Raw genomic sequence first — 11,542 nt, forward strand, 5'->3', positions numbered from 1 at the left:
AGACAGGGCCACAAAACAGATCAAAATTGGAACATGCTATTTCAAAACAAGCTAAAAGATGGGGCACCTGGATGGCTCAGTCAGTTAAGCGTGTGTGACTTCAGTTCAGGTGATGATCTCACAGCTCATGAGTTTGAGCCCGGCGTGGGGCTCTGTGCTGACAGCTCAGAGCCTGGAGCCTGCTTCAGATTCTGTGTCTCCCTCTCTCTCTTTCTACCCCTCCCCAACCCAAAAATAAACAAACATTAAAAAAATTCACAACAAGCTAAAAGACATTAGAAGAAACAATGTATAAGATGAAACAATGTGGAGTAAGAGAGGGAAGGAGAGGGAAGTGATTATCTAATGGCTCCAGAGTTTCTGTCTGGGGTGATGAAAAAGCTCTGGAAATAGTATTTGGTTTTTGTTGATCTATTTCCATGAGGCAGTTGGAGACATCCAAAAACGATGCTGCTGCTTCCATCTTTCTGGGGTCCTGCTCAGTTTTTTGACATAATTATTTTACATGTGGATGGTGGTGATAGTTGCACTTCATCATAGATGTACTTAATGCCACTGAGTTGTGTACTTAAGCATGGTTACATTATGTACTAAAAAATGGTAAATTTTGTGTTGTGTATATTCTGCCATAATGAAAAAAAAGATGAAAGAACAACATAAATCAGAACTAGGAGGGATGATAGAGCTCAGGGCAGAATTAAAAATAAAAGAAAAAAATTAAGAAATAAAGAAATGAAAAATAATACAAGAGTGAATGAGCATAATGGATAATGCCGTAAGAGAAACAAACAAGAAAAGTGGGAAGCTTTTAAAAATGAAAAAGAAGATAAAAAGAATACGAGAGAAATGGCAAATATAAAAGGCAAAAACTCCAGCACAACTCTTAAAAGAGTCATACAAATACATACAAGAAGATAGTGTGCTATCAAAGTGACATTATAAATCAGTGAGGCAGATTAGTCGATACATTGTGATACATTCATGTTGAGACTAACAGCTTCTCTGGAAGGATTCACCTACAGTGTTGCAAAAGTAGATGTCTCTAAGGGGGCAGGGAAATGGCAGCTGGGTATTTCCACTGAGTACCTTTTGTACCTTGTTCTGTCACGTGACTTTATTACCTCTGAATTCTGACTGCCTGAGTTCAAACCCCAACACTCCCAATCGCTAGCTCTTAATCTTGGGCAAATTTTTGACCCTCTCCAAGCCTAGCTTATTGTTTGTGGAGTGGAGTGAATAAACTCTGAATAAATATAAAATGCTAGCAGAAACAACCCAAATGTCCACCAACGGATGAATGGATAAACAAATATGGTAGAGCCATGCGATAGAATATTATAGTCATAAAATCAATGAAGTGGATACCACTAGGACATGGATGAACTTTGAAAACATAATGCTAATGAGAGAAGTCAGACGTAAAGGGAGAAGGCAACTTGAGAGAGACAGAAAGATTAGTGGTTGCCAGTTACCAGTGGAGGGAGGAGGGAATGAGAAGTGACTGTTAATGGTGCAGGGGGTTTCTTTCTGGGGTGATGAAAATGTTATGGGTTAGATAATGGTGATGGCTGTGCACGTTTGTAATTGTACTAAATGGCAGTGAATTTAGTTTCAAATGGCACTGAATTTACAGTTTCAAAGGGTGAATTGTATGTCCATTATATCTCAATACAAGATAATTTTTAAAAAGCAAATTACTAAAAAAAAAGCAAATTGCCAATTTTTCCATGTAGNGCGCCTGCGTGCTGCAGCCGTTGGAGCGCTACCGAGTGCCCTCATGTCCCCACTGCTCTTACCTTGTGGGAATGGACCCCTCCGGCGGATTTTCCTCCGCGCTTTGGTTGGTCAGTTTTAGAGACAGAGGCACAGACACGGGGTGTCGACGGAGGAGACTTGGCAGGCCCGTCGGGGGAACATTGAAGTCCTTCCGGAAGTTCATCTCCACCACTGTATAACTTCCGGCTGCTCCGCTCTGAAAGCCAGGTTGGCCATCTACCCGCGCTTCCTAATACTGAAGGCATTGGGGGCATATATAGGCCTCAAATTGAAGTCTTGCTCCTCTGCCTGCAGTGTGACCTTAGCCCACTGCTGAATCTCACTAGTAAAGTAGCACAGTGGTACTAGCCTTGCATGTCGTTGTGTCGGTTAATTGAAGTAGTGCGTTCACGGGCCTGGTGCAGAGGTGTTTATAATAAACAGTGGTTTATATCCCAGGCCCTGTTCTGGGTGGGCCTCCTGCTGCAGCAGTAGGCTTGGCTAGGCTCCAGTGATCAGCTCCCCCGCGATAAACGTGAGCCCTTGCCATCCATCAGGTACTTTCCCCTATGATTTGTACTTAACCTTACCCAACTATAGTCATATGTGGATAGGTGTGTCTATCCACATTTTGGAGGTGTGTCTTAAATCTCTTGTTTTGTAAAATAACTATCTGGTGGACATGAGATGTAAGGCCAGCCTCCACAAAAGACTTGACATTTATCCTGGTTCAGCCCACACTGACTCATCTTCTGTCGTCTTCAACCCTCTTTATTCTTTTAACCCTAACCTCAGACCCTGCTTCTGCCATTTCCCCCACTCCTGCTTTTTAGAAATCCAGAAAATCTCTCCCCTTTCGGCCTTCATGGCCCTGGACCAAGTTCCTTCCTTTTTTCTTCTTTTCCCTTTCCCCTCATTCTGCCATCCAACTTTTGGTTCTTTCTTTCTCATGCAGACTTTGATCCCAACCCCACCAAAGAAAAACCCAGTTAACAGCATCTCAGAACTCAAAAGGCTTCTTTATTTCTCATCTATTAATTATATTTATTACATTTTATTAAGTTTTAAAATATATCCAAATAAATAGAGAAATTTATATCTATCTATCTATCTATATATGGGTAAATGGCTGGTACCCAGGGTAGTACCAACACATGTAGCAGCTCTTATATTGCATAGCCATAGTATCGAGCAATTTCCATATCTTTTTCTCTCTCAATGAAAAACTGCACTTTCCCCAAAGAGGTGTATTTGGCCGCATTCTCACGCTCTTGTTGAGCCTGCCTCTTCATGGCCTCTCGCTCTGGCCTTTGCTCTTCTGTGATGGGCTTTGACATTACTGGCTCAGGAACATTGGGTTTCCTCCATGGAATTGGTTGAAAGCAGAAGTCTTGGAGTAGAAATTGGGTGTGAGTTTTTGGTGGGGACTGGCGTTTGGTCACAGCAGTAGGAATGGGCTCCTGCTGGAGAGAAGTGCAAGATGATGTTTTGTAGGGTGCAGGCCTAGACGCAGCAGACTGAGGGACACTAGGCCGGGTAGGGTTGGTCAAACCTGGTCGGATTGGATTGGTTGAAATTGGCCGAACTGCTCTGGCAGGACCTGTCAAGGAGGCAGGGGTTGGCCGGGATGAATTGACTGCAATAGATTGAGCTGAGCTAGTGGACCCTGGCCGGGCAGGGTAAGCCACCGCAGACCGATGTGAAGCCAGAGACTGTGGCCTCCGAGGAGCAGGTCGAGCTTGAGGCTTCTCCAAGGTTGGAAAAGGCAAAGGCACCAACCTGACCTTCCCAGGAGGTGGCAGCTCATACTGGGATGGAGATGGACACTCTGTGTCAGCACCACTGTCAGGTTTCTGGACTTTGATTTGATTTTTCTCTGGACCTTTACCCTCACGTGGGGTATCCAGCCATGGTTTGATAACTGGGGATGGCTGGGCATCTTTAGGGTTGCTGGAGTTTCCCAGGGCCCAGGAGGAAGAGAGTCTGATTTTCTTATCATTCTTTTTCCCCAGCGCATGAAAAACCTGTACAGACTCCAGCATGTGCATGCCTAGGCAGCTTCGAGGCTTCTTAAAGGTCTCTTGGCTAAGCTCAGGTTGATTTCTCTTCCGCTTAACCTTGGGAATGGTTGGCTTCTCTTCTGCCTTGACTGTGTTCCCTGATTGCTTATTCACTTCATCTTTCTTGGGGTTGTTTTCTCTGGTCCTTTTGGTCTTTTCCTGCCCATGGCTCTTAGTTTTGCTGACCCTGTTTGATGCAGCTTTCTGAGATTTGCTGTTGGAATGCTTAGCTGCATTCACAGGAGCCCTGTCACTATCTGCGGCATTGCAAATAACTGCTTCTCCCCCTAACAGGCATTCTGGGTTCTTTGCCTGGATTTTGGTCTTGAGAGTACCATTGATAGGCTCAGCAGTTTTGCGTTTATTCTTCCTGGCTTGATCAGAGGAGAACTTTATGACACTTGGCTTTTCTTGCACCTCATTCAAGTTGATGACTCTGGTATCGTTGGCTTTGATTACCTTGGGACCTTTGGATTGATCGAGGTCTTCCAAGGAATTAAAGAGCTGGGGAAGATGAATGTCCTCCACTAGTGTAGTGATGTCTCTGAAACCACCACTAGATTCAATCCCATTGTCAAGGGTCCCTTGGTCCTCAAGACTCAGGCCATTTTTTCCCATATCAGCGTTTTCAGAACCAGGCTGCTCCTCTTGGCCAAGGGGATCAATGCAGGCCAGGAGCTGGTGAATATCAGGAATTTCTAAAGGAAGTAGTGGAGGATCTTGATTTTCTAATGGGATCTGGTAGGCATCCAGAGGCTTTGAAAGCTTGGTTTTAATACCTTCCAAATTCTTTTTCTCAGTTTGTTCCTGGCTTGGAGCTGGAGGCAGTGCCAGCAGATTACTGGAACTCTGGACAGGAGCTATCATTGAGATGTCTCCAAGCTCAGGTGGTGGGTTGCTTTCAAGTATCTGGATATTTCTGCTACTGCAGGACTTGGGGAATTCTGGAGTTTGGGGCAGACAAAATATCTGACTTGGAGGTTGCAATCCCAGGGAAGTCTCCATCACTACAAAGAAATCAAGGAAGAAGTCATTCCCTGGTAAATGAGATGCTCCCCCTAGACACCAACACAGAATCATGCACCTTCCAGCAATGGGCAAGGTGGTTCTAACAGCTCTTCTTAAGGATCAAGGACAGCACCCTGTGCTAGGAGATAGGTGATGACTCCTAGTTCTTACCAGTGATCATTTGATGTCATTGATTCTTGGGTTTCTTTGTATTTTATGGGGTTGTTATTAGTCAAATAAGAAGCTAAGGTGATTTTTAAATTATGAAATGTTTCTACAAAACCTAGTGTTCTTATACAGAATCCTTCCAATTCTCTCCACTTTCCTTAGAGAATAAGAACACTTCACACAATGGACTAGGAGAGGAAATGGAGCTCTTTCTGATAAAATATATAAGAATAGATTCTTAGCCTGCTCACTTTGGACAGGATGTCGGAACGCAAGGTCTTAAATCCTGGTGTAAATTAAGGAAGTGAAGGGAAGTTAAAGTGGCACTATCACAATAAGAGTTCCGAAATGCTTTCCAAAGAGGCTGAAGGGAAGGGAGTTCATTACAGTGTGGTAGTACTAGGGACTGATCAGAGAGGGCAGTGAAGTGTGGTAGCCCTTGGCATGCACATGGGGTTCTTGTACCTGTAGCATAGATGGCCATTTCAGTGTCTCACCTTCCCACCCTTATTTGGTGTTCTTATACAGAGTCTGAAAATGGAGAGCACTGAGCGTGAGTAGTGGTTATTAAAGTCTCAGGACTAAAATTCTGCTTATCTGTAGATTCACTGCTTCTTGGCTGAAGATTGGACCCTGTTTTTGAATGCTGACCTTATTTCTTTCCCTCTTGCTATTTCTACTCACCTTGAAAACTTGTTTCTGTGATGGGCTGAGCAGATACAGAGTAGTAGATTCCAGAGGTGGAGGCTGGTGGTAGGACATTGGTGGGCTGAATCTCCTTTAGTACCATGACCATTTCTGGTTGGGGGGCAGAGGCCCTACTTCCCATGTATGACACAGAGCCATAGGACTGCAGGCAGGGACTAAGTTCTCCAGACAGTAGAGGCCCCAGTGTGCCTTGATTATAGTAATATACCTGGCTTCCTTCCTGGTAGGGAAGTGATAGGCTATGTCCCTGATTTGGAATCTGAGATGGTGTTCCCTGAACAAGGGTGGCAGAAAGTGATGGATACACAGGGACCATGTTATTGGCCTCTGAAGTTTTATCATAATGGGCTGCCATAGACATGGAAGAAACAGCTGTGTCCTGGTCAATGATAGTCACAGTGAAGTCTCCGAGTGAAGATGACTTCTTTTCAGTGCTTCCTGTGATATCCCACTCAAAAATACCTGGATAGGAAGCAGCTGAAGTGGAGATCTGGCTCTGGCCAGTATCTCCAGACAACATAGTTGTACTGGAATGTTGGTAAAGGTGGGCACTACCCAGGAGTGGCTGGAAAGAAGTGCCAGAAGCTGATGGCAGTAGCCATGCCGAACTGACTGCTGGAGCAGAGACTCTGGAGAAGTTGCAGACACTTCCTGCTAGGGAAGCTGCATTGCTCACCACAGGGAGAGAGAGCTGCAGAGAGTTTGGAGTTCCAAGTAAAGATGGATTTTGGAAATTTTCTGTAGAGAACAAGAGGATGATGAAAAATCAGGGAGATGGATCAATTCTCACTATGTTTGAGGAACCACATTATCTTAAAGTTGTTGCTACCAAGAAGTCTCTAAATACCAATACTTGCTGAGATACCAAAAATCAAACCGTTTAAGATGGTTGCAAGGGCTGAAGTAGTTTGGTGGGTACTCTTCTATATTAACTGCCCGTGCTCCCAACTTGGGCACAGATGTGTGGAAGACCCAGGCGGTGTGCTTCGTACATCATTCCATAGGCAAGAAGCAGCCTTCTCCCTGCCCTGTCTTTCCCTTGAGCCTGCACTAGCATCCACTTACATACTGTTTCCTAGAAGTGAAGCATTTCCGTCTCTGGAGGTCCTTAGAGAAACTCTGTTCTATATTCTCATTTCATGAGTGAGGAAACTGAGGCCAAGGAAGTCAGATCGACTTGTTCAAGTTCTCTCGTTATGTTAGGTCTCATCACGAGGTTACAGAACCCAAGTATCGTGACATCCTTGCCAGGACCCTACTCTAAACATTGCACTGCCAGAAACCAGGAGAAATACAACAAATATAGATTCCTCCCCCCATTAGAAAATGAGGTCCAAAAAAGGTAATGCAATATTACCATTGTAATCTTCAGGGTCTTGTTTTGCTTGTGCAGTTCACATACAGCTCAGTCCAGCCAGTAAATTTAAAGGGTCTTTCTTGGAGCTCCTGCCTGGCTCAGAGGAGCATGTGACTCTTGATCTCAGGGTTGCCAGTTTGAGCTCCACGTTGGGTATAGAGATTACTTAAAAATAAAATCTTTTCTTTTTAAGGGTCACTCTTCTTAAGCCTGGTTTCTGATCTTACCTTAAAGTGACTACCTGAAACTAAGTTTCTCAAGAAGTGCTTTTTGATAGAAAAAAGTAATTTAAGCTCTCTTTGCACTTCAGTTTACTCATCTATAAAGTGGTTATAATAACAACGACAACAGTGGTAGTAATAATTCGCACATGAGTAAAAGCGATATATTACATTTGATTTATATGAAGGAAGATATATGTTCTGGAAATAGAGAAAAATCATGAAAAACATACATTACAAAACTAAGAAGAAATATATAGATATTAATGAACACTGGGATATGTAGCAAGCATCAAGGCATAATAAGTTTACTAATAAAGTTCTGTATCATACATACGATATTACAGAAGTGAATATTGCCTACCCAATTTTGCTGAATACTGTTAACCAAAACAGAGCCCACAATAGGAAATGATTTTGAATGAATTCCTAGCCAGGACATACAGAGAAGGATAGATCAGTAAAAACTGCATAACCAGTAGCAAATGCCATAAATGTGAATGAATACGTAGTCACAATTTTTGTAGACAAATATTACAATAAAATCTGATACAAAGTAGAGAGGAAAATAAGTGTAAAGGAATTCCGTTATTACATTCAGTCACATTTTTCCAAATATCACCCAGCAAGTAACAGATACTAAGTCTAGTACAAACGTATATTTCAATATAATCATATAACAAAAGGAAGAACATTTAAAAAGCATCATGAAGGTTTTCTATTTATCCAAAATTATATTTTAATCATCTTCAACATTTAGGAAAAGGTCATCCCCAAAGCCTGAAAAAAACATCATCAGTAAAATCAAATTAAAAAAAATTTTAATGTAAGAAAACTCAAAGGACTCTACAAGATTGTTTTAGGTAAATGTAGAATTAGGGATGTAGGGCTTGAATTTTCTTACTTAGGCTGCTAACTAAGATATGAAAACAGATGTGTGCTCCCTGTGCTGGGAAGAAAGTAACCGCAAAGATGAAAGGAAGCCTTGACTTGGAACCTACCTATCACACAAAGGAGTTAGTCCTTATGATTCAGTCTAGGAGATACTAATTTTTAGACAAACTTAGTCTTGTTTTTAATAGGCAAAACACCTACATAGCTTAAAAATCAGAATGAAATAAAACTGAAAATTCAGTTTTCTCCAGCCCCCTAGACAGCCACTTGTAAGAAGCATCATTTCTAAAGCATATTTCTTAAAGTGTTTACATTCAAAACTTTTAAGTGCCGTCTATGTTCAGAGAGGCAATACCAAAAACACAAAACAAAACAAAACAAAAAAAACCCCAAACAGCAACAACAACAACAACAACTGAGTACAACCTTTCTGTAAGCTGTTTTTCCTAGTGATGCCCGATTCCGGCCTTACTTTCCTTCCTAGTCTATTAATGTAAATATTAGTGAAAAACAACTTTGTTTTGTCCTGCTCTAAGCAGATTTCATTTTATGCTCTTTCTGCTTTAATTTAAAATCTTTGGTTTCCTTCAGTATTCTACCCTAAACTACCTCCCCCCGCCCCACTTTGAGAGCTCCCCTGTGCTCCTTCCCTTCATTCTTATATTTTCCCCTCCTCCTTGGTTCCTGGTAGCCTGTGCTGAGAGGAAACAATCCTAAACTTCTTTACTTTTAAAGACTTGCCTCCTTAGAGCCCACTCTTCTCCATCCTCTTTTCCTGTTTTCCCTTTACACCTACATTAGTTTAAAAAAAACCTTCAAATCATGTGAATGTGAGTTTTTGAGCAGCACTAACTTAAAAATACTAAAGTTAAAATATTAGTGGAGGAACCATTACAGATGAAACATATTGGTAAATATCGCTAGTTTTCTACATAACCTAGGTTTTCTCTCTTTCTGTTGAAACACTCTTCAACAAGTCTCTGATTTCATTTTCTACATGGGTGCCCTTTAAGACTCAGTAATAGAAAAGAAAGGGACCAGAGAGAACAACCAATCCAACATCCTCATATAACAGATCTAGAAAAAACAGGTTTTGTGAGTCAATGTCACATAGGTAATAAATGCCAAAGTCAAAACTGAAATGAGGCCTCCAGAGTTTTAGTTCAATACTTTCTCTTATGATTCTATGCTATCTTGAATCTACTAAATTTACTAAATCTACTACTAAATTTAGGGGCAAAAAAAAAAATTCTAATGAAAAAGTGTTAAAAGTTTCTTTCCTTACCAGACATGGTCAGAGAAGAGGAAACATCAACTCCGGATACAAGGGATGAGGAGACGATACTAGAGGATGTCTGAGTGGCTGAAGCCAAAGAGCGCATGTGTCCAGTACGAAGCTCACTGGTCACTGGTCACTGGTCACTTGCGATGATCCAAATTTATTTACAGACAACTCCATGGAAACCCCAAGATTCCACCAGGTGGTAGTGGGTTTGGTGGGAGAATGATGTCACAAAGTAGGCAGTTTAAAGGTATGAGGTAGCCAATAGGGAGGTCAGATTCCCAACAAGAAGACGGGATTGGTGGAAGGAGTGGTAGGAAACTAAAACAACACCTAAGTGCTACCTCATCCTATAAGGCAGATGTGATAGTCTCACTTTCTCTCACATTCTTATGTTAGGGAAATCATCTCAATGTTTCTTAGAGGTGTTCTTTAATATAATGAATAGTTATATTAATAGCTAATGTTCTGTGTACTACATTTTATCATCTGTATTCTACACTTACAATTATATATACAGTTAACTAAAATCCTTAGAAAGGAAAGGCACATCTAGGTTGAACAATTAAAGGGGCTCTGAAATAATATTAGTGGATTTGATTAGTGAACTTACTGCAGCTTTTAAGGAACAAAGGAAGGGATTAAGGAGCTCTTTTCATAACCTGGTTAAAGAGTAGGGTGAAGTTTGTGGGGAACAATGTGGTGCAAGGCTCTCCTCCTTGAATCTTACCTTCCTTGGACTGGGCTGGGCCGAGCCAGGTTGAGCTTGGATCTCTCTTCTCTCCTTCATATAGGCATTGTTTCCGGGAGGAGTCTTGATCTCGCATTCTTACACTCATGCATGTTACTTCCTGTCTACCTCCAGCAGTAGGAGTCCTGTTCAGTGCCTGATGCTTTGCAGAATGAATTCTGCCCATTAGAAGCAAATACCAGAGAGTTGGAAGACACAGCTGATAGCAAATGTTTCCTTTTCCAGCATTTGGGTGCAATTCTTTTGCCCATAGTTTGCTCCCTCCGGCTCTTTGGGCCACACAGGCATCTGCCATCCTGCTGTTTTATACGTGAGAGGCATTCAGGGCATTCAGGGTACTTTCCCTTTCCCCTCACAGAAGTGTATCCAGTATGGCAGTTACCATAGCCTCCTACCCCCTTTGCAAACAGCCGCTGTAGAATCTTGGGCCTCTAGGATTCTCTGCCTGCCATGCTTGGGTGCAAGATCAGGCAAAATGAAGAGAATAGTCAGAGCAAGAAGAGGACAGTCATCGAGAATATGGAACATGCAAAGTGAAAGCGTACAGGAAAAAAGAGCCTCTGGTGGATTTTTGGTTTCTGTGAGAAACAAGTTGACACATTTTGGCCTCATTTTATAGTAACAGAACATGCAGTTATATACATGTAAGTGTAAATCTATACCTATATATTAACATAACATTGACATAGCAATGGTAATATCAAGCATATATCATATATTGATTATAATTTACACAACATATATTACTATTTAATATCTTATATTTGTTAAATAAATGTATTTATTTATGCAGCCAGAGAGTGCAGCAACTGCTATGAACTATGTACACTAAAAAGGATAATCTTAAACATATTTTTCACTTTGTTTTATATCATATTACCTCATTTATATCATTGATTGGTACGTTCATTTAATGTAAGCTATTTTTAAATGCTCCATTTTTTTCTATATTTTCCCTTGTATTTTAAAGGAACGTAGCATTATAAGACATATTGCATGTTTTTCTCTTGATTGTTTTGAAGCATCATGAACTAATTGACCTGTTGGATTTTGTGGAGACACTTAAAAAGGGTCCATGAGAAAGGCCCTGTCATGAGTTATATTGTGCACCCAAGCACAAGGAAGATGTCTGCAGCTGGCTGGAACCGGCCTGGATTATGTCTGGTTTTGTTCCCCAGGTTAGTGGTTTTCTCACTGACCACTCTTGTCCTTGTGATAAAGTGAGTTTGTCCTGAGTTACTAATGCTTTTTATGTGAAGTAAGCTGGTTTGGGGGAGGAAATCTATGGATCAAGTCATTTTCCTCAATGGTAAGCCTTTAGGAGTGCCCAGATAAACC

At 41.5% G+C, this 11,542-nt stretch overlaps 1 protein-coding gene across 2 annotated transcripts; it reads right to left on the reverse strand.

Annotated features, from left to right (window-relative positions):
- Positions 1-2,755: 2,755 nt before the first annotated feature.
- Positions 2,756-10,615, reverse strand: CUNH2orf78 (chromosome unknown C2orf78 homolog). 2 transcript variants are annotated; one of them, XM_077766270.1, is made up of 3 exons: positions 10,184-10,615; positions 5,676-6,437; positions 2,756-4,822 (listed from the first exon to the last, which is right to left on the reverse strand). In XM_077766270.1, the coding sequence occupies exons 1-3, from the start codon at positions 10,497-10,499 to the stop codon at positions 2,922-2,924; spliced, it is 2,979 nt and encodes a 992-aa protein (XP_077622396.1). In that variant the 5' UTR covers positions 10,500-10,615; the 3' UTR covers positions 2,756-2,921. The 2 variants fall into 2 exon arrangements, with proteins under 2 accessions (XP_077622396.1, XP_077622399.1); XM_077766273.1 differs by lacking the exon at positions 10,184-10,615 and adding an exon at positions 9,457-9,681.
- Between the last annotated feature and the right edge of the window lie 927 nt (positions 10,616-11,542).

This window comes from Crocuta crocuta, unplaced genomic scaffold (assembly GCF_008692635.1).
Source record: "Crocuta crocuta isolate KB4526 unplaced genomic scaffold, BGI_CrCroc_1.0 scaffold113, whole genome shotgun sequence".
NCBI classification, from domain to species: Eukaryota; Metazoa; Chordata; class Mammalia; order Carnivora; family Hyaenidae; genus Crocuta; species Crocuta crocuta.